Raw genomic sequence first — 23,379 nt, 5'->3', positions numbered from 1 at the left:
AGAGAGAGAGACAGGGATCTTCTATTTGTTCACTTCCCAGTTGGCTGCAATGGCTTCAACTGTGCCAATCCGAAGCCAGGAACCAGAATCTTCTACTGGGTCTCCCACGTGGGTGCAGGGGCCCAAGCACTTGGGCCATCCTCCAGTGCTTTCCCAGGCCACAGCAGAGAGCCGGATCAGAAGTGGAGCAGCCGGGATTCGAACTGGCGCCCATTTGGAATGTCAGCACTTGCAGGCTTTACCCGCTAAGCCACAGCACTGGCCCCTAAAAACATAACTTTAATATATGATTACATTTTAATTTATATTTAAATATTTTTTTTTCTGTTAGAGTTTTGGTTTTGGGCACCTTGATTAGACAATTCCTTCCTTATCCCATTAACATAAAAATATCTTATTCTGATATGCTTATTGTGTATGTATAGGTTGTTTATGAAATAATTATTTATGAGAGTACTTAAGAATATCTATGGAAAAATGAAATTAAAAGTTGATTTTGAAATTGTGAAAATTTAAAATCTATTTTTATGATGTGTGTTTTTCCATGAATTTGAGACTCCTTATATATTTGAACTGATGATTTTAGAATACATTTTAATGGCTGTTAAGGCAGAGGATTCATATTTCTTTATGAATATTTTCTTGGCCATTCTCTTTACATTTATTTCTTATAGATGACCTTAAAACTATTATTTTGAATTCTGTTTCCTTCCACAAAATCTAAATACATAGATTTTTTAAAAAGATAAACTGGGGCCTACATTGTGATGCAGTGGGGTTAGGGTGTTGCTTACAATATCAGCATTCCATATCGGGATACAGCTGCTCTGCTTCACATCCAGCTCCCTGCTAATTTGCCTGGAAAAGCAGCCAAGGATGGCCTAAGATTTTGGGCCCCTGCCACCCATATGGGAGACCCAGTGGGTGTTCTGGGCTCTTGATCTAGGACTGGTTCAGCCTTGGCTGTTGCAACTCTTTGGGGAATAAAGTAGCAAATGGAAGTGCGCTATCTCTGTCTCTGTTTCCTCTCAGTTGCTCTGCCTTTTAAATAAATGTTAAAAATAAAAGAAAAAAGATAAATTAGTGGCCAGCATATTATCTTTTTATGTTTGTTACATCTTAAATATATGAAATAGCTTTAAAACACCACTTTATATTAGTGTTCTCACCAGCTTAGTAGAAGTAAATTTATATGCTGTTTTTTTCTCTTTGAGATTTATTTCCCATGAAGCTATTATTTAAAATTTCTATGAACCTGTTGTTGGTTTATGTATTCTTAATATATTGCAATGGGAAGATTGACTAGATAACTGTCCAGAATGTTTCCCATTTCTAGTACAATGGCTAGTACTGAATAGGTAGATAGTTAATAAAAGGTTAAGTGTGGAGTAAATGAATAGCAAAACAATTTTCCTGGTAAATTTTACTAGGCTGTATGTTGGAGAATTATTCCTTAATGGTTGCAGAGTTTCTGTTTAGGGTGATGAAGTTTTAGAAGAGGTATTAATATTTATACAACCTTAGGAATATAATTAATGCCACTGATATACACTTAAATGGTTACAGTGGTGTGTTTTGTGCTGTATGTATCTACCACAAAATAAAAGTCAAAAACTACCCAAAGAATCTGTTGACTTCCTATTATCACTATTTTCCTCGAGTCTTGGAAGAGATGAGTGTCTACTCTAAGTTCATGTAGTTGATAAGTGATGAATCTTAGACTTGAATTCAGATTTGTCTAACCCCAGATTACATTTTTAGACATGTGATTCTCTGCTTACCTTAATAAAAGTGGAAGTCACTCCTTTCCTATTTCCTGTTTCCATTCTCTTTGGTGAAGTTATGTCTGATTCTGTGGTTGATTGTCTTGAGTCTTGTGAGATTCTTTTTCTTGTAGTCAATTAAATGTATATATTCGGAAATATATACAGCCTTTTCTTTGTGTAAATGGGATACTGTTCTACATACTGTTCTGTGGTTTCTTTTTTCACTTAAAAATATGATTTAGAATTATTTCCCTATTAATTCATATAGGTGTTCTTGATTCTCTTTGTTGACTGCTTGCATTTCTTAGTATGGATGTACATGTGTTTTATGGCATGAAGATCCCATAATTCATATGCCATTTTCCTACTTTCTAGGTGGTTTGTGTGGGTATATTGTTACATTTTAACATACAGTACTGTAGGGCTTGGACATGTATCTTTGTGTACTACTGAGGAAAAGATGCTCAAAAGTGTAATTTTTGGGTAAAAGGAATGCATCCTTAAAACATTTAAAATTAGTACAGTATTTTTTTCTGTCCAAATGAATACCACTTTAAACTTCCAACAATGGTATATGAGAGTTCCTGTTTTCCAGGAACAGGATATTATCATTTTTTGTTTTTGCCTACTTGATGTTCAATAATTGATACTTATTACTTATTAATATATAAATCTTTCATTTACTTCCAAATGTTAGATAATTTCCCTATGGTTTTCTTTCGTTTTGTTTAAGTTGCCAATATCTATATTTCTAATATTAGTGCTTTTTTAAATTTTATTTTTTTTATTTGACAGGTGGAGTTACAGACAGTGAGAGACAGAGAGAAAGGTCTTCCTTCTGTTGGTTCACTCCCAAAATGGCCGCTACGGCCAGCGCTGCGCCGATCTGAAGCAAGGAGCCGGGTGCTTCCTCCCGGTCTCCCATGTGGGTGCAGGGACCCAAGCACTTGGGCCATCCTCCGCTGCCCTCTCAGGCCACAGCAGAGAGCTGGACTGGAAGAGGAGCAACCAGGACTAGTACCTGGCGCCCCAACCGGGACTAGAACCCAGGGTGCCGGCTACACAGGAGGCGGATTAGCCAAGTGAGCCACAGTGCCAGCCGGTGCTTTTTGTAAAAAGATTTATTTATTTATTTGAACGCAGAGTTACAGAGAAGTCGGGGGGTGGGGGGAGAAAGGGAAGGGAAGGGGGAGAGAGGGGAGAGAGGGAGAATCTTTCATCCACTGGTTTATTCCCCAGATGTCTGAGTCTGCCAATTAGGAGCCAGGAGCTTCTGCTGGGTCTTCCACACAGGTGCAGAGGCCCAAGCACCTAGGCTGTCTTCCACTGCTTTCCCAGGCCATAGCAGAGAGCTGGATAGAAGCTGAGCAGCCAGATCTGAAACTGGTGCCCATATGGGATGCTGGCACTGCAGGCGGTGGCTTCACCCACTACGCCACAAGTGCCAACCCCTATGTACTAGAAACTTTGATATATTAATAGTTTTTGTTACAGAAGTGTTTGTTGCAAGTTATTTTTCCAATGTTGTTGGAAAACAACATTGTTTTTAAGTTTGTTTGCATTGTCTTCTGCCTCACAGAAGTCTTAAGTTTTTTTAATTTCAGTTTTTATTTTTTCATTTGAGAGTCAGAAAGACAGAGTTCTCCTGTCTGTTGATTCACTCCCCAAACACTTGAAATGGTGGAGACAGGTCCAGGCTGAAGTTGAAATCTCAAATCAGGTCTCCTGTACAGGAGATAAACAAAATGAACAAACCTTTAGCTGGACTGCTGGAGTAAGAACTTGAAACTGATACTGTAGATACTCAGAAGGTTATAAGAAAGTTATGAGCAACTGTAGACCAACAAATTGGAAAATCTTGAAGAAATGATAAATTTCTGGACACATATAACTTAGCAAAATTGAAGCATGAAAGCCTGAACAGATCAGTAATGAGTAATGAGATTAAATTAGTAATGAATTTTGCCAGAAAAGAAAAACTCAGAACTGAGTGGTCTTGGCTGCTGAATGTTACCACTTAAAGAACACTGGTTCTTTTTTAGATTTATTTATTTATTTGAAAGGCAGAGTTACAGAGAGAGAGAAGGAGAGGCAGAGAGAGAGGTCTTCCATCTGCTAGTTGACTCCCCAGTTGACCGCAGTGGCCGGAGCTGTGCAGATCTGAAGCCAGGATCCAGGAGTCTCTTCCAGGTCTCCCATGTGTGTGCAGGGGCCCAAGGACTTGGGCCATCTTCCACTGCTTTCCCAGGCCACAGCAGAGAGCTGGATTGGAACTGGAGTAGCCAGATCTTGAATTGGCATCCATATGGGATGCTGGTGCTTTAGGCCAGGGCGTTAACCCACTGTGCCTTAGTGCCGGCCTGAGAACACTGGTTCTTCTCAAAGTGTTCTGAAATATTGACAAGAGGATATTCTTCCAGATACATTCTGTGAGGTTAGCATTGCCCAATGCTAAAACTAGGTAAGGACATAACAACAACACCACCACTACAGACCAATATTCCTGATGAACATAAAGATGAAATTCCTAACCAAAATACTAGAAAACTCAATTCTAACAGCACATCAAGGATTGTACACTATGATTAATTGGAATTTACCTAGAAACACAAAAGATGGTTTAACATATGCAAATTAATATTTTAAAAAAGATTTATTTATTTATTTGAAAGAGTTACACACAGAGAGAAGGAGAGGCAGGGAGAGAGAGAGGGAGTGAGGATCTAAGTTCATTCTTATGATGTGGATTTTTCATTTTCCCAGCACCTTTTGTTGATTATCCTTTCCTCATTGAATGGTCTCAGTACCCTTATTGAAAACAGTTGACCACACATGGAAGGGTGTATTTCTGAATTCTGTTTTTTTGTTTAAACATTTATTTTATTTATTTGAAAGAGTAACCAGAGAGAGGTAGAGACAGAAACAGAGAGAGAGAGAAAGGTCTTCCGTCTGCTGGTTCACTCCCCAAATGGCTGCAGCAGCTGGAGCTGAGCCAGTCCGTAGCCATGAGTCAGGAGCCAGGAGCTTTTTCTGGGTCTTCCACATGGGTGCAGGGGCCCAAGCCCTTGGGCCATCCTCCTCTGCTTTCCTAAGTGCATCAGCAGGGAGCTGGATCATAAGTGGAGTAGCTGGGACATGAACTGGCTCCCATATGGGATGCCAGTTCTGTGGGACAGGACTTTAACCCACTTCGCCACAGTGCTGGCTCCTGGATTCTATTTTATTCCATTGTTTATGTTACTACCATACTGCTTTGATTATTGTAGCTTTGTTAAATTTTGGAATCAGGAATGTGAGACTTTCAACTTTGTTCTTCCTTTCCACATTGTTTTGGCTCTTCAGTCTGTTTAGATTCTGTATGAAGTTTAGGGTGACTTTTTCAATTTCTGTTAAAAATGCCATTGTAATTTTTAGGGGTTGCTAAGTCTTCTAGTCCTGAATTTGACTTCCCTTTTCACTTCTTTAGGCATTTTAGATTTTTTTTCTCCAATATTTTGAGGTTTTCAATGCAAGTCTTTCTCTTTGGTTAAATTTATTCCTAAGTACTTTGTTCTTTTGGATGATACTTCAAATGGAATTTGATAAAAAATCCTTTCCTGATTGTTCATTGCAAGTGTATAGAAATAGATAACAAGTTTGAGTTTGATATTATTGGTTCTAATTTTTTTTTTTTTAATTTATCTGAATGAGTTACACACAGAGAGAGGAGAGGCAGAGAGAGAGAGAAAGAGGTCTTCCATCCACTGGTTCACTCCTCATTTGGCCGCAACGGCCCAAATTGCCGATCCGAAGCCAGGAGCCTCTTCCGGGTCTCCCATGTGGGTGCAGGGGCCCAAGGACTTGGACTATCTTCCACTGCTTTCCCAGGCCACAGCAGAGAGCTGGATTGGAAGAGGAGCAGCCGGGACTAGAACTGGCATCCATATAGGATACTGGTGCTTCAGGCCAGGGCGTTAACCTGCTGCGCCACAGTGCTGGCCCCAGTTCTAATATATTTTAAATCCTTACATAATTCTAATTGATTTTGACTGGTTCATTAATAGTTGAGGATATGTTTTTACATTTTGTATTGAAATTTGATTTAAAACTTTTTATTTTGGGCTGGCATTGTGGTATAGTGAGTTAACCTGCCTCCTGCAATGCTGACATCCCATATTGGCACCACTTTGAGACCCCGCTGTTCCAGTTTTGATCCAGCTTCCTGCTAATGTGCCAGGGAAAGCAGTGAATGATGGCCCAAATGCTGGGGCCCCTGCAACCATATGGGAGATCTCGAAGAAACTCCTGGTTCCTGGCTTCAGCTTCGCCTTGCCCCAGCCATTGCTGCCTTTTGGGGAGTGAACCTGGATGAAAGATCTCTCTTCTCCTCCTGCTCCTGCTCCCCTCCCGCTCCTCCTCCACCCCCCCCCCCCATATATATATGGAAGCTGCAAGAATAGAATATTTTTTAGAAAATTTTTATTCAATAAATATAAATTTCGAAAGGACAACTTTTGGATTATAGCAGTTCTTCCTCCCATAATCACCCTCCCACCCGCAAACCTTCCCATCTCCTACTCTCTCTCCCAGCCCACTCTTCATTAAGATTCATTTTTAATTATCTTTATATACAGAAGATCAACTTAGTATATACTAAGTAAAGATTTCAACAGATTGCACCCACACTGACACAGAAAGTATAAAGTACTGTTTGAAGACTAGTTTACCATTAATTTGCATGGTACAACACATTAAGGACAGAGATCCTACATGGGGAGTAAGTGCACAGTGACTCCGGTTGTTGATTTAACAACTGATACTCTTATGTATGATGTCAGTAACCACCTGAGGCTCTTGTCATGAGCTGCCAAGGCTATGGAAGCCTCTTGAGTTCACAAACTCCGACCTTATTTAGACAAGGCCATAATCAAAGTGAAAGTTCTCTCTTCCCTTCAGAGAAAGGTACCTCCTTCTTTGATGGCCCGTTCTTTCCACTGGGGTCTCACTCACAGAGATCTTTCATTTAGTGGTTTTTTTGTTTGTTTGTTTTTGCCACAGTGTCTTGGCTTTCCATGCTTCAGAAACTCTCATGGGCTTTTTAGCCTGGTCTGAATGCCTTAGGGCTGATTCTGAGGCCAGAGTGCTGTTTAGGACATCTGCCATTCTATAAGTCTGCTGTGTATTCCGCTTCCCATGTTGGATTGTTCTCTCCTTTTTAATTCTTTCTTTCTTTCTTTTTTTTTTTTTTTTTTTGACAGGCAGAGTGGATAGTGAGAGAGAGAGAGAGAGAGAGAGAGAAAGGTCTTCCTTTTTGCTGTTGGTTCACTCTCCAATGGCCGCTGCGGCCGGCTCTCCTTTTTAATTCTATCAGTTACTATTAGCAGTCACTAGTGTTGTTTATGAGATCCCTTTGACTCTTAATCCTATCATTATGATCAATTATGAACTGAAACTGATCACTTGGACTAGTGAGATGGCATTGGTACATGCCACCTTGATGGGATTGAATTGGAATCCCCTGGTACGTTTCTGACTCTCCCGTTTGGAGCAAGTCCAAGAGAGCATGTGCTGAACTGTACATCTCCTCCCTCTCTTATTTCCACTCTTATATTTAACAGGGATCACTTTTCAGTTAAATTTAAACACCTAAGAATAATTGTGTGTTAATTTGGCCGGCGCCGTGGCTTAACAGGCTAATCCTCTGCCTTGTGGCGCCAGCACACCGGGTTCTAGTCCCGGTTGGGGCGCTGGATTCTGTCCCAGTTGGCCCTCTTCCAGGCCAGCTCTCTGCTGCGGCCCAGGAAGGCAGTGGAGGATGGCCCAAGTCCTTGGGCCCTGCACCCACATGGGAGACCAGGAGAAGCACCTGGCTCCTGGCTTCGGCTTGGCGCGATGCGCCGGCCGCAGCGGCCATTGGAGGGTGAACCAACGGCAAAAAGGAAGACCTTTCTCTCTGTCTCTCTCTCACTATCCACTCTGCCTGTCCAAAAAAAAAAAAAAAAAAAAAAGAAGAATTGTGTGTTAATTAAAGAGTTCAACCAATAGTATTAAGTAGAATAAAAAAATACTAAAAGGAATAAAATAGTAAGTTATTCCTCGACAGACAGGACAAGGGCTGATCAAGTCATTGTTTCTCATAGTGCCCATTTCACTTCAACAGGTTTCCTTTTAGGTGCTCAGTTAGTTATCACCGTTCAGGGAGAACATATGATATTTGTCCCTTTGGGATTGGCTTATTTCACTCAGCATGATATTTTCCAGATTCCTCCATTTAGCTGTAAATGACTGGATTTTTTTAAACTGCTGTGTAGTATTCTATAGAGTACATATCCCATAGTTTCTTTATCTAGTCTTCCATTGATGGGCATTTAGGTTGTTTATTGAGCTGCAATAAACATAGAGGTACATATGTCTCTTTTATTTGCTGATTTCATTTCCTTTGGGTAGATTCTGAGGAGTAGGATGGATGGGTTGTATGGTAGGGCTATATTCAGATTTCTGAGGTATCTCGAAACTGTCTTCCGTAGTGGCTTTACCAGTTTGCATTCCCACCAACAGTGGGTTAGTGTGCCTTTTTCCCCACATCCTGCCAGCATCTGTTGTTGGTTGATTTCTGTATGTAAGCCATTCTAACCAGGGTGATGTGAAACCCCATTGTGGTTTTGATTTGCATTTCCCTGATGGCTAGTGATCCTGAACATTTTTTTCATGTGTCTGTTGGCTGTTTGGATTTCTTCTTTTGAAAAACGTCTATTTAATAGGTCCTTGGCCCATCTCTTTAAGTGGGTTGTTTATTTTGTTGTTGTAGAGTTTTTTGATCTGTTTGTAGATTCTGGTTATTAATCCTTTATCAGTTGCATAATTTGCAAATATTTTTTCCCATTCTGTTGGTTTCCTCTTCACTTTCCTGACTGTTTCTTTTGCAGTACAGAAACTTCTCAATTTGATGTAATCCCAAATGTTAATTCTGGCTTTGACTGCCTGTGCCTCTGGGATGTTTTCTAAGAAATCTTTGCCTGTGCCTATATCTTGCAGGTTTTTTCCGATGTTCTTTAATAATTTGGTGGTGTCAGGTAGTAGATTTAGATCTTTAATGCATGTTGAGTGGACTTTTGTGTAAGGTGTAAGGTAGGGGGTCTATAAGAATAAGCTTTAATGAGCTCTCATATAATTTGCTAGATTTGCTTGTTTTTATTATTTTGCCATGTTTATGCTGCTCTGTGTCTACATACACATTTTTGCTGGATCATAGAAGAGTAATTGTAGATATTACCCTTTAAATATTTCTGTATAAGTTTTCTTAGAATAAAGGCATTCTGTTAGATACGTATGTTCAGAGTACAACTATCTATTCAGAAAATTTAACTTTGGTACATTCAATATTGAAATCTCACCAGTATCCCACTAATATCCTTTATGGTGATTTTTATCTTTTAAAAAAAATGGATCCAGTCCATGATTATGCTTTGCATTTAGTTGTCTTTTTAGTCTATTTTAATCAGGGGAAAATTTTCAGGCTTTATCTTATATATTTGAAGCTTGTCATGTCCCAGGATGGTTTCTTGTAGTTTGTTCCTCAATTCAAACTTGTCTGATCACTTCTTCATGATTAGATTTAGGTTATTCATCTTTGTCAGGTTTGTAGTTATAAGTGGAAATCTGTTCATTCTCTGTACATCGCACATGATAATGTTATTTTGTCCATTATTGTGATGTTATGATGTGCTGATCATATTAACCATTTCTCCCAGTAATCTAGGTTTTTTTTTTTTTTTTGTTAACAATGACAAATGGAAACTTAACATTTACTTTTAAATTTTCTTTTATTTTATTTGTCTGAAAGAGTTGCAGAGAAAGGTACAGCCAGAGAGTGGTCTTCCATTCAGCTGGTTTACTCCCCAAATGGCTTCAATGGCTAGAGCTGATCTGATCTGAAGCAGAGAGCCAGCAGCTTCTTCTGGGTCTTGCACATGGGTGCAGGGGCCCAAGGACTTGGGACATCTTCTGCTTTCCCAGGCCACAGCAGATAGCTGGATTGGAAGTGAAGCAAGCCAGGACTTGAACCGGTGCCTGTATGGGATAATGGCGCTGCAGGCTGGGGCTTTAACCCGCTGCACCACAGTGCCGGCCCCAGAAACTTAACATTTAGAGGCTATATGTTCACTGCTGTAGAGGGATGCTTGTGTGTTTTCGCTTTTGATGCCTACAGGTTGTGTATTGTCATATGTATGTGTGTGTGTGTGTGCACACGCATATGTATGTGTTTATATCTTTGGACTCAAAGTTTTTAAGGATTTCCCTTATGGAGAATTTTAAACTACTGATGTAGCTTATTTATTTTTTTTTTTTGAAATCCAGATTTTCTATTTTTAAATAATTGGATACTTTTTGAGGAATTTGTTTACTTGTTTGCTTCCAGATTTATTGGCGTAAGTTGTTCATAGATTTGCTTATTACCTCTTTAATTTCAGCCTGTCCATACAGTAGGGTTTTAAAAACAAAGGATTATCAGTCATCTTATTTCAAGAAATTTGAATTTTGATCAATGTATAACTTCAGAGACGGTATAATTAACAGCACTGAAAGAAGTAGAAAATAGGGGCCGGTGTTGTGGCATAGCAGATTAAACCATTCTTTGCTGCTTTCAATCGCATTAGTAGGGAGCTGGATCCGAAGAAGTGGAGCAGCTGTGGGCTGCCAGCATTTCAAGCGATGACTTTATTGCTTTGCCACAATGCTGGTCCCCACATTGAAATATCTAAGCAGGATTTTTCTTGAGTAGAAAAAGAGAGAAAGCACCCCATGGGAAACCAGGAGAGCACCTGGCTCCTGCCTTCGGATCAGCACAGTGCGCCGGCTGCAGCGCGCCGGCCACGGCGGCCATTGGAGGGTGAACCAACGGCAAAGGAAGACCTTTCTCTCTGTGTCTCTCTCTCTCACTGTCCACTCTGCCTGTCAAAAAAAAAAAAAAAAAAAAAAAAAAGAAAAAAGAAAAAAAAAGAAAAAAGAAAAAGAAAAAGAAAGCTACTCAACACATTTAATGAGAGTGGCTTATTGTTGGTATCAAACAGGGTGAAGACAGTATAGAAAAAAAGATAGCTGCAAATAAACTTTATGACCACAGATACAAAATTCCTAAATAAAAGCAGTGCAGTTTCAGCAGTGTATTGAAAAACGTATTACATGGCTGGCGTGCGGCTCACTTGGCTAATCCTCCCCCTGCGGCGCCGGTACCCCGGGTTCTATCCTGGTTGGGGTGCCTGGTTCTGTCCCGGTTGCTCCTCTTCCAGTCCAGCTGTCTGCTGTGGCCCAGGAGTGCAGTGGAGGATTGCCCAAGTGCTTGGGCCCTGCACCCGCATGGGAGATCAGGAGGAAGGACCTGGCTCCTGGCTTCGGATTGGCGCTGGCCATAGCAGCCATTTGAGGGGTGAACCAACGAAGGAAGACCTTTCTCTCTGTCTCTCTACAAAGGAAGACCTTTCTCTCTCTCTCTCTCACCGTCTAACTCTGCCTGTCAAAAAAAACCCCAAAAATGTATTACAGCTGAATAAGGTTTAATCTCAATATACAAAATGGTTCAACTGCTAAAGTCTGCTTAAGTAATAGTTCATATTAAGTGAATGAAAAAGAAAAGTCAAATGTTCTCAGTGGAGATTATAGTCATTAACAGTCACACCACTAATATTTGAGAATATTTGTTCTTCACTTTCTTGCAAATACTTGCTGGCTTAAGATTATTTTGTTTTTTTTTTTATTTTTATTTTTTGACAGGCAGAGTGGACAGTGAGAGAGAGAGAGAGAGAGAGAGAAAGGTCTTCCTTTGCCGTTGCTTCACCCTCCAATGGCCGCCGCGGCCAGCGTGCTGCGGCCGGCGCATGGCGCTGATCCGAAGGCAGGAGCCAGGTGCTTCTCCTGGTCTCCCATGTGGGTGCAGGGCCCAAGCACTTGGGTCATCCTCCACCGCACTCCCTGGCCACAGCAGAGAGCTGGCCTGGAAGAGGGGCAACCGGGACAGAATCCGGTGCCCCGACCGGGACTAGAACCTGGTGTGCTGGTGCCGCAAGGCGGAGGATTAGCCTGTTGAGCTGTGGCTCCAGCCAAGATTTTTTATTTTTGACCTATTTTTCTCATAAACTTTAGGCTATTGTTAATTTGCATTTATCTGAGTTCTGGTAATGTGACCATCATTTTCTGTTCATTAGCCATGTGTATTTGGTCTCATGGAAAATTTTAAATGGAAGTGTAGCATTTACTGCATAATTTGTTTATTTGAAGTTGTGGCGTGTGTTTTTCATTTCTGTGCCTCTAGTATTTTGGAAAATGCTTGGCATGCAGTGGATATTCAGAAATAATTTGAGTTAATTGAATAAATTATTAGTAAACTGAGCTTTCTGAATAAGCTTGTGATAGTAATAACTTACTTTTGGAACTATTATTTATTTTATTCAGAGGAACAGATAGAGAGAGAGAGAGACACTGAGCGAAAATATGCCCATCTGCTGATTCACCACCCAAATGTCTATATCAGCTGAGGCTGGACTTGGGGCCTAAACTGGAAGCCAGGACCTGAATGTAGGTCTTGCACCTTGGTGGCAGAAAGCCATCACCTTCTCTCAGGGTCTGCATCAGCAGGAATCTAGAGTCGGCAGCTAAAGCTGGGCGTTGAACCCAGGTACTCCGATGTGGGATGTGGGGGCCCCAAGTCATATCTTAACCACTAGGCCAAATACCTATCTTAACAACTCACTTTTGAGTGCTTGAAAATAGAATAGTTTTGTAATGTTAATGTGAGGAAATATTTATTCTTATAGGTTCCAAGATGTGAAGAATAGTTATAATTTTAATTTATGTTAATACTTCAGTTGTCCATAAAACTTGGATGTCAGACAAACTCTTTAGTTCTTTTTTATTTATTTATTTATTTTTATTATTATTTTTTATTTTTGACAGGCAGAGTGGACAGTGAGAGAGAGACAGAGAGAAAGGTCTTCCTTTTGCCGTTGGTTCACCCTCCAATGGCCGCCGCGGTAGGCGCGCTGCGGCTGGTGCACCACGCTGATCTGATGGCAGGAGCCAGGTGCTTCTCCTGGTCTCCCATGGGGTGCAGGGCCCAAGCACGTGGGCCATCCTCCACTGCACTCCCTGGCCACAGCAGAGAGCTGGCCTGGAAGAGGGGCAACCGGGACAGGATCGGTGCCCCGACCGGGACTAGAACCTGGTGTGCCGGCGCCGCAAGGCGGAGGATTAGCCTAGTGAGCCGCGGCGCCGGCCAAACTCTTTAGTTCTAATTGTGTGACCTTGCAATACCTATTTGCTTGTACTTTAAGGGTATATAAGTACTTCATGGAAATACAGTACTTATTTTTCAACACTGTCATCTTTTTGTAACTTTGTTAAAAGATCACTCTAATGATTCTGTGTGTACTTGAATTGCAGGTATGCTTTCTTTACTATTTTGCAGCAGTGTTGTAGAGGATTGAAATATCTAACTCTTTGGCCTTTTAAATAAGTAGGATGTTACCTAGAAGGGAAGGTATCCATAATATTATTTTTTTTATGATTTATTATTTGAAAAGCATAGTTACAGAGAGGCAGAGGCCTAGAGAGAGAGGGAGGTCTTCATCTGTGGTTCAGTCTCTAGTTGGCCGCAACGGCTGGAGCTGCGCTAATCTGAAGCCAGGAGCCAGGAGCCAGGAGCTTCTTCCGGGTCTCCCATGTGGATGCAGGGGCCCAAGGACTTGGGCCACATTCCACTGCTTTCCCAGGCCGTAGCAGAGAGCTGAATCAGAAGTTGAGCAGCTGGAACTCAAACCGGCGCCCATATGGGTTGCTGGCACTGCAGGCAGTATCTTTACCTGGTATGCCATAGCACTGGTCTCAGTATTATGTTTTAAGAACTACAAATACTTGTCTGTGATAAAATTCTGCATTTGCCTTTAGTGTCAATAATAAGGCAAGGATATAGTATACATTCTTTATTTGGGTGGCAGGTTGTTTGAAAACCTTGAAGAAAGGAAGATAAGTAGAAGCTATACTTAAAAAATTGCTAAATGTTATGTTGTAGGCTACTTTGTTACATCTTCCTAGGGACTAGGCTAGCGCTGGTCTCACACTGGTTTTGTGTTGATTTTTTTCTCCCCTAATTTTTATTTGTTTATTTGAAAGGCAGAAAGGTAGAGAAGAGAGCACAGCAAGAGTAAGTAAGCAAGCACTCCTTATCTGTTGGTTCACTTCTCAGATGTCTGCAGGGCCCTGCCTGGGCCAGGCTGAATCCAGTAGCTAGGAGCTCAGTCCCGATCTCCTGTGTGGGTGGCAGGAACCCAGTCACTTGAGCTGTCAACTGTGCAATCCAGAGTGTGCTGTAGTAGGAAACTGGAGTAAGGAGCCAGAAGTGGGCATGGCATTCCAATATCCTAGGCCAAACATCTGCCCCACGTCCATTTCCTTTTTTTTTTTTTTTTTTTTAAAGATTTTTAAAATTTATTTGAAAGAGTTAGAGGAGAGGAGAGGCAGAGATTGGAAGTAGAACAGCCAGGTCTTGAACTGGTACCCATATGGGATGCCGGCACTTCAGGCCAGGGCTTTAACCCGCTGTGGCACAGCACCTGCCCTCCCGCCCCCCTTTCCTAACCAAGTGTTTCTGCTCTGCTAGTAAAGAGTCTGGGAAAGTTAGGGATTACTGCACTATTCCTTATGATTCCCTTATAGCCCATGTACACCTTTGTAAATGGTCCAGTTACAAATAAACTTTCCTTACATTGGAGTAATTGGTTTCCTGTTTGGACCCTGACTGGTACACAGTGGTTACAGTCTTACAACTTATCCGGTCCAATTTGTTCAAAACCAGGATGCATTCGTCATTTGATCAAAATATTTGTTTCTGGGGCCAGGGCTGTGTTGTAGAAGGTAAGCCTCCGCCTGCAGCACCAGCATCCTATATAGCTGCTGGTTTAAGTCCCTACTGGTCCACTTCCGATCCAGTGTGCCTGGGAGAGCAGTGGAAGATGGCCCATGTGGGAGACCCAGAAGAAGCTCCTGGCTTAAGATCAACCTAGCTCTGGCTGTTGTGGCCATTTGGGGAGTGAACCAGCAGATGGAAGATCTCTTTCTCTCTCTCTCTCCCTCTCTCTCTGTAACTCTGTCTTTGAAATAAATTAGTAAATCTTAAAAAAAGCCAAAATGTTTATTTCTTGGCTATCATGTATACATCTCTTCTCTCACAGAATGAAATCCTTCATACCTTTATTCAAATCTTATCTATATCTTTGGTCTTTCTTAATTGTATGAATTCCAAATAGAGCTTAAATTTCAATTTCCTTTCTTTTTTTTTTTATAGATTTTATTTATTTATTGGAGAGGTAGAGTTATAGACAGTGAGAGGGAGAGACAGAGAGAAAGGTCTTCCTTCTGTTGGTTCACTCCCCAGATGGCTGCAACGGCCGGAGATGCGCCGATCTGAAGCCAGGAGCTTCTTCCGGGTCTCCTATGTGGGTGCAGAGGCCTAAGGATTTGGGCCATCTTCTACTGCTTTCCCAGGCTATAGCAGAGAGCTGGATTGGAAGTGGAGCAGCCGGGTCTAGAACTGGCACCCATATGGGATACCAGTGCTTCAGGCCAAGGTGTTAATCTGCTGCGCCACTGCACCAGCCCCATCAATTTCCTTTTCTTACAGTCAAAAACACTAATGCAGAAATTTCTGGTACACTGAGCTAATCTCTGTGGAATACTACTGTTTCTAAGCTGATTAAACCTTTAAATGTCTTCAGAGCTGGTTAGGCCTAAATGCCTTCAGACCACTGCAAGGCAGTAAGTCTTGCTGTGTGTTTCACTCCCCTAATGCTCAAACACTTTTCTTTGATCTTTTAACACTCTGGCTGCATGGAAGGAAGAACAGAACAGTACTCATAAATAAGGATCTTTTAATCATGTCATCTCCTTTTTATGCGAGAATAAAGGTAGACATGAAGAAAGGAAGCAGGTCTGAGTTTCTCTTGAGGCCAGCATTTACTTGATTTAATCATAAGATCAGTTTATTCTCTACTAGTACTAGGGTTATGTTGGGGTCTTAAGCCTAAGGCTGGCCCCTTATGAGCAGGGGCCAGTACAAGCACTCCTCGACAAGGCAAATGGGAGAGGTAAGGTCAACGGGTCAAGCACACCCGCAGCAAGCACCTGTGAGTTCTGTCGAAGCAGGAACTACTTTATTGAGGAAGTGTACAGCTTATAAAGCTTATGAAAGACATGCACAGTAGGGGAGCCAATCAGAGAAAAGGTCATGCAGGCATGGGTGGACCATGCACAGGGGCATATTGGGATTATGCACTGTCCATGTGTCCGGAACTAAAGTGGACCTATCCCTGCAGATGGTCTGATCTCACGTGACTTAACCGCAGCAGCCGCAAATACGCCCCCTGAACATCCGCCAGGCGCCATATTGTTAGGGACTATTTTAGGCAGTGCCCAATAGGGTTACATCTAAATTCCTTGGGTGACATTCAAGGCTGTCTCTGTTTTCTGGGTTCTATTTTTTTTTTTTTTTTGCATTTCTTCTTACAGTTCCATAACATCAATGGATTATTTACTGTTAGCATCCAAAATTGACTTCCTTACTCTCTTCATTTGCTTATATTGTATGCTTTATGTGGAAAGTGTACAGTGTCAAATGCAGGCAAAGGAACAAAATTCTACTTATTTATCAAAATTTAATTAATCAGTTAACTTTGTGAAGCTGTAGTGTTCACATAATTAGTGTTCTATTCTGAATCTGTTATCTCTGTTAGAAACTTTATCACATTTTACATTTTGTGTGTGGATGTGTGTCCTATGTGCACAGGCATACTTGTTCATCTCCTGTAAACTGAGCATTTCAAAGTGGAAGATATCATATTGTAATTATTGTTTTTAAAAATCCAGTTATTACTTTGTATACTTTAGACTTAGAAAAGATATATTGAAAGATTTAATAATCAAATGGGAATGCAAGAAATGTTAATTTACTTGGTAAGAATTGCTGAAGATTTCTCTGGTGCCATGAAATGTGCTTTTTTCTTTGAATGGACTTTTGTGTTAAAGAATATATATCTAGTATTGATAGAATACACAGGCTGTTTAAATTTTGAATAGACTGGTCATTTTTATATTCCTGTTGCTTTGCAGTATTTCATTTTTGGGGGTTTTAAAATGTTTTCCACCAAAAAGGTAATTCATGTATAACAAATAAAGGAAATACATTATTTTTTAGAGAAGTTAATTCTGTTTATCCTCATAGCTTGATGAAATTTTAAAATATTTTGGCTTAATTCTTAGTCATAATTTGAATTTTTACTGCAAAAGACACACTAATTATATGTAATTTGCATCAAATTTCATTAAGAGAATAACGATGTTCCTTTGTTTCAGCTAAACCATTTACTTCTAAAGTCAAACAAATGCGATTACATAGAGAAGACTTTGAAATATTAAAGGTGATTGGCCGAGGAGCTTTTGGAGAGGTAAGAGATAAAGATTTTATAGAAGGTCTACTGTTTTGGAAGGTATTTTATACTGTTGTGAAATAATTCAACTGAGATATTATTTATTTGCTCTTGTGATTAATATGGTTGATCAGAAAATCTGAGTATGTTAGTTTTGAATGAAATATTTATGCATGTGATTTTTCTGTTTTCCATTTTCACATGTACTTCATATCTGGACTTTTTTTTTTTATTCCATTGGTTCAATTTGTCTTTCCTTATGACAGTATGACATTATCTTTAATACTCTAGTTCATAAGAAGTTTTCATGTCTAGAAGTTTATGTACTCTGCCTTCCTCCTTCCTGTACCCACTCCCCTTCTTCTCTCTTTGTATTTTTTTAAGGATTTGTTTATTTATTTGAAGGGCAGATTTAGAGAGAGAGAGAGAGAGAGAGAGAAGAGAGCACAGGCAAGGGCAAGATCTTCCAACTTCTGGTTCACATCCCAAATGGCTGCAAATGCCGAGCTGGGCCTATCTGAAGCAAGGATCCAGGAGCTGCTTTTGGGTCTCTCATGTGGGTGCAGAGGCCCAAGCACTTGGGCTATCCTGTGTTGCTTTTCCAGGCACATTAGCAGGGAGCTGGATCAAAAGTGGAGTAGCTGGAACTTGAACTGTCACCTATATGGGATGCCAGTGCTGTGGGTTTTACCTGCTACACCATGCCATGTTGCCAACTCCCTCTCCCATTGAATTTTCATGTTATTTTGTTAGAGGGCTAGAGGAATGGGGGAGGGAATGGTGTGTGCCAGCAAGCTGTGGGGAGGGGTGAGAAAGAGAAAAAGAAAGAAAAAGTTACCATCACTGATTCTTTTCCCAAATGCCCCCAGCAGCTGGAGCTGGGCTAGGACCAAAGCCTGGGGCTAGGAAATCAGTTCAGGTCTCCCATGTGACTTACAGGAACCTAACCTTTCAAGGCAACACTACTTACTTTCTTTTTATTATTATTATTTTTAAAAATTTTTTATTTCATAAATGTGAGTTTACAAAGTGCAACTTTTGTATTGTGGCTTCCCCCACCAACCTCCCTCCCTCCCGAGGCCCTCCCCCCTCCCTCTCCCTTTCCCATCCCACCCTTTATCGAATTTCATTTTCAATTACCTTCATATACTGAAGATCAGCTTAGTATATACTAAGCAAGGATTTCAACAGGCTGCACTCACACAACCACACAAGGTACAGGGTACTGTTCGACTAGTAGTGTTTTTAAGTTTCGTAGTAAAACACATGAAGGACAGAGATCCTACGTGGGGAGCATGTACCCAGTGACTCCCGTTGTTGATTTAACAATTGGCACTCTTATTTATGATGTCAGCAATCACCCAAGACTCTTGCTATGAGCTGTCTAGGCTATGGAAGCCACTTGAGTTCACCGACTCTGAACTTGTTTAGTCAAGGCCGTATCACAGCAGAGGTTCCTTCCTCCCTTCAGAGAAAGGCACCTCTCTCCTTGATGGTCTGTTCCTTCTGCTGGGGTCTTGTTCACCAGGATCTTTCATTTAGATTGTTTTTTGCCACCGTGTCATGGCTTTCCATGCCTGTGAGACTCTCATGGACCTTTTAGCCAGATCTGAATGTCCCAAGGGTTGATTCTGAGGCAGGAGTGCTGTTTTGGGCGTTTGCCATTCTATGAGTCTGATGTGTGTCCTGCTTCCCCCGCAGGATCATACTCTCCCTTTTAATTCTGTCCTTCATTATTTGCTTACACTGGTCTTATTTGTGAAATCTCTTCGACATACACCCTCTCTTTTTGATCGGTTGTGTATTTATACTTATCACTTTACCAAGTGCGCTGGCATTGGTACCTGCCTCCTTGGTAAGACTGAGTTGAAATCCCCTGGCACATTTCTAGTTCCACCATTGGAGGTAAGCCCGAGTGAGCATGTGCCAACCTATATATCTCCTTCCTCTCTTATTCCCACTCCTATGTTTAACAGAGATCAATTTTCTGTTAATTTTAAATGCCTAAGAATGATTGTGCATAGATGCAAAAATACTCAACAAAATTCTGGCAAACCAAATCCAACTGCACATCAGAAAGATCATTCACCCGTACCAAGTGGGATTTGTCCCTGGTATGCAAGGATGGTTCAATATTCAAAAGTCAATCAATGTAATACATCACATTAATAAAATGAGAAACAAAAATCATATGATTATCTCAATAGATGCAGAGAAAGCATTTAACAAAATACAACACCCTTTCATGATGAAAACCCTAAGCAAATTGGGGTTAGAAGGAACATTCCTCAACACAATTAAGGCAGTCTATGATAAACCAATGGCCAGCATCATATTGAATGGGGAAAAGTTGGAGGCATTTCCATTGAAAACTGGCACCAGACAGGGATGCCCACTCTCACCATTGCTATTCAATATAGTCCTAGAAGTGTTAGCCAGGGCCGTCAGGCAAGAAAAAGAAATTAAGGGGATACAAATGGGAAAGGAGGAAGTTAAACTATCCCTATTTGCAGATGACATGATACTATATGTAGGGGACCCAATAAACTCCTATAAGAGACTATTGGAACTCATAGAAGAGTTTGGTAAAGTAGCAGGATACAAAGTCAATGCTCAGAAATCAACAGCCTTTGTATACACAGATAATGCCAGGGCCGAGGAAGAACTTCCAAGATTAATCCCATTCACAATAGCCACAAAAACAATAAAATACCTTGGAATAAATTTAACCAAGGATGTCAAAGACCTCTATGATGAAAATTACAAAATACTAAAGAAAGAAATAGAAGATGACACAAACAAATGGAAAAACCTGCCATGCTCATGGATTGGAAGAATCAATATTATAAAAATGTCCATTCTCCCAAAAGCAATTTACAAATTCAACGCAATACCAATCAAAATACCAAAGTCATTCTTCAAAGACCTAGAAAAAAATGATGCTGAAATTCATATTTACTTTCAGAGTCTATATTAGCAGGGAGCCTGCTGTAGGTGCTTGCTCGGCGCCGTCCTCGTCCAGCAAGAGACAGAGACCGAACACTTTGCACGGGGTTCCTTTATTGCTCGGCAAGCAGGAGATCCAGCTTCGATCTCTTCTGGGCAGGAACTTCCCTTACACCCGCGTAGCAAGGGTTTATATGCACAATACACGTCACAAATCAGGTGATAGGCTAGAAGCGCGGGGATAGGACAATCTCGTGGCAAGGCGGGAAGGAGCGAGCTAGAGCGGGAAATCTAAGGCGGGAAGGAGCGAGCAAGAGCGGGAACTCCCTGAGATGAGGAAGAACCCGGAAGCAGGGAGTCGGCGCCATCTTAGGGGCACGGTTCCTCCGGTCTGGTTCCCTACATCTCCCTCCTTTTGTTTTTGCACAAATCACATCCCCGACGGCCCTGGCTCATGAGGGCCGGGAGAATATTTACTAGGCAGAGAGTAGAGGTGCATACCCAGCGTGCTTGTGATCCGTTAGTTACGGAACTTCAAGGGCCTGGCCACAACCCCTGATGTCTCCGTTAGGGATCAGTTTTTATTCCCTTTTGCTGGGGCAGGCTGGGAATTGAACCTGCATGCATATGCATATGCTCTCCCAGGACCCCCGGAACCCCCGGGTGGACTCCTGCTGCAGTACCTTTGGTCTCGCATACCCAGTTTTCGCTCCCCGTCAGGGATGGGTGATACAGCCCAATGAATGAGAGGGGGAACAAGACAACTCGAGGAAGGTGTGTGCCTGATGGAGGCATTGTCCATATGTAGCCGCGTGGTAGGCCGGGGATCCCCTGGAGGGGCAGATATGCAGTTTTGTCCCCACAATCAGCTGTGGCGATGTGAGTACGCTGCAGTACGGTGTTGCTGGTCCCCCCCTTGCAGTCGCAAGGGTTGCCTACGTTCTGCAGTAAAGCAGTGGGGTTGGAGTTAAAGCCCGCATAAGAGCCAGGGAGCAAAGCCGCTGCCAGTATGAAGAAGCGGAAGGGGTGCATCTCACGTCTCGTTGTTTTGTTGCAATTTGTCGTCCTGTGAGAGCGTGGTAATCTCGGTTATCTCGGGGGAGATGTCGTCCGTAGGTGATAGAGGTGTATCTTGTGGCGGCGGGGCTGTTTTTCTGACCAATCTTTCCGGTATCCAGAGAGGTTCTCTTCCAGATTCCTGTGGGAAGACACAGACCGCGCCTCGGTTCCAGCATAATACCGGATCCGGGCCGTACCACTTTCCCGTGAGGACATCTTTCCAACGGACATAGCCTCGTGAAGATGGCTCCTTTAACATGTGTCTCTCAGCGGGGGACATAGAATGATCTGTCAAATTCAAAAAGTTTATAGTAAACAGTGCAAGGGAGAGGCGCATTCGAGGGGTTTTGCCCGTGGCAATTCCCTCCTTTTGTTTTAAGAGAAAAGCCTTGAGGGTTCGATGAGCCCTTTCAATTATGGCCTGTCCCTGAGGGTTATAAGGGATTCCAGTTTTATGTTGTACCTGCATACGGGTGCAGAAATCTTGGAATGATTTACTTGTGTATGCAGGACCATTATCTGTTTTTAAAGTTTTTGGTTTGCCCCAGGCTGCCCATGCAGCAAGGCAGTGATTAATGACATGGGTGGTACGCTCACCCGTCTCCAGAGAAGCAAAAATTACTTGGGAACAGGTGTCAACTGACACATGAACATACTTTAAGGTCCCAAACTCGGATATGTGGGTGACATCCATCTGCCAGATATGTCCTGGTAGTAATCCTCGGGGATTAACCCCCACCGAAGGCACAGGGGTTAAAGTAGGGCATGCGGCACAATGGCGAACAATATCGCGAGCGGCAGCACGAGAAAGACCGAATTTGGCGGCAAGGGTTTTTGCGTTTACATGGAACTCTGAATGAAACTGGATAGCCTGCTCTTCTGGGGAAGAAAATTGGAGTATCCAAATGGGGCGTGTGGCTTGATCAGCTATAGCATTGCCTGTGGTCATGGGTCCAGGTAAGGAAGAATGAGCTCTAATATGAGTAATAAAGAAAGGAGCAGACCGATTCCAAATAGATTTTTGCAGGGTGAGGAAAACTGTCGCTACGGAGGATGAAGAATTGACTAGTCCTGCGGCCTCAAGGATAGACACAGAATTAACCACATAGCGTGAATCAGACACAATATTGACAGGTCCGGGGAAATCAGAGAAGACTTGGTTAACTATAAGAAGTTCAGTTACCTGGGGGGAGTTAGTAGCGAATTGGAATGTTTTTGGCACAGATCCTGAAACAACATATGCACCGACTCCTGTTTTAGAACCGTCGGTATACACTACTGGGGCTCCCTGTAAGGGCTTTTGGGATGTGGACTTTGGAAAAATAACTGGGTGAGACTGAACAAAGGTTAGCAAAGGATCAGAGGGTGTTCTGTTTGTAATAGTTGCGGAAGTGGAGCAGACTAAAACCGCCCAAGCATCAGTACAAGCGATTAGCACACGTACCTGTTCCATGGAATAGGGGACAACAATGGTGGATGGTTCGCGTCCAAAATGTTGGATAGCCCTCTGAATGGCTAGGAGAGTTATCTCCGCCACTGCCACGGGATAGTAACTAATAGATCTAGTAGATGACATTGAGGGATGGATCCAGAGGAGAGGCCCATCCTGCCATAGGACCGCGGTGGGCTGTTTAAGGGTGTCGAGGACCCAAAGAGTAAGGTCTCCCGCAGGGTCCCAACGTTTTAGGGCAGCTTTACTAAGGGCATCGTTGACAATTGACAGTGCTTGTTTGGCCTCAGAGGTGAAGGTTCGGGGGGAAGCAAGATCCGGTCTCCTTTAAGTATATTAAAGAGGGGCTGCAATGCAGCATTAGGAATGTTAAGGTAGTGCCTAATCCAATTGATATCCCCTAAAAGTTTTTGTAAGTCATTTAGAGTGGAGATAGCATTGATTTTTATTTGAATTTTTTGAGGTCTAATTTGAGTAGGGGCGACTATAGCCCCAAGATAAGAAACTACAGACGACAATTGCACCTTATTAGGTGCAATATGCAGCCCTGCCCCTTCCAGCACTTGTTGGAGTGTACTGTATAAGGCCAGGAGCCTCTCTGCTGTGGGGGCTGCACACAGTAGGTCGTCCATATAATGTAGGCACCTGCAGTCGGAATATCGGTCTCTAAGAGGTTTTAGTACTTGGGCTACATAGACTTGACACA

The 23,379-nt window shown here is 42.1% G+C and overlaps 1 protein-coding gene across 4 annotated transcripts in view; it reads left to right on the top strand.

The window, feature by feature from the left end:
- Window positions 1–23,379, top strand: part of CDC42BPA (CDC42 binding protein kinase alpha) — a 352,518-nt gene that overhangs the window by 39,104 nt on the left and 290,035 nt on the right. For all 4 annotated transcript variants that reach the window (XM_062210852.1, XM_062210850.1, XM_062210853.1 and 1 more), the window contains exon 2: window positions 17,145–17,236. In XM_062210852.1, the coding sequence (XP_062066836.1) occupies window positions 17,145–17,236 (92 nt within the window). The remainder of the gene's footprint in view (window positions 1–17,144; window positions 17,237–23,379) is intronic.

This window comes from Lepus europaeus, chromosome 14, assembly GCF_033115175.1.
Source record: "Lepus europaeus isolate LE1 chromosome 14, mLepTim1.pri, whole genome shotgun sequence".
NCBI classification, from domain to species: Eukaryota; Metazoa; Chordata; class Mammalia; order Lagomorpha; family Leporidae; genus Lepus; species Lepus europaeus.
The sequence above is the reverse complement of the archived record's forward strand: the minus strand, read 5'-3'. Positions and strand labels throughout refer to the sequence as shown.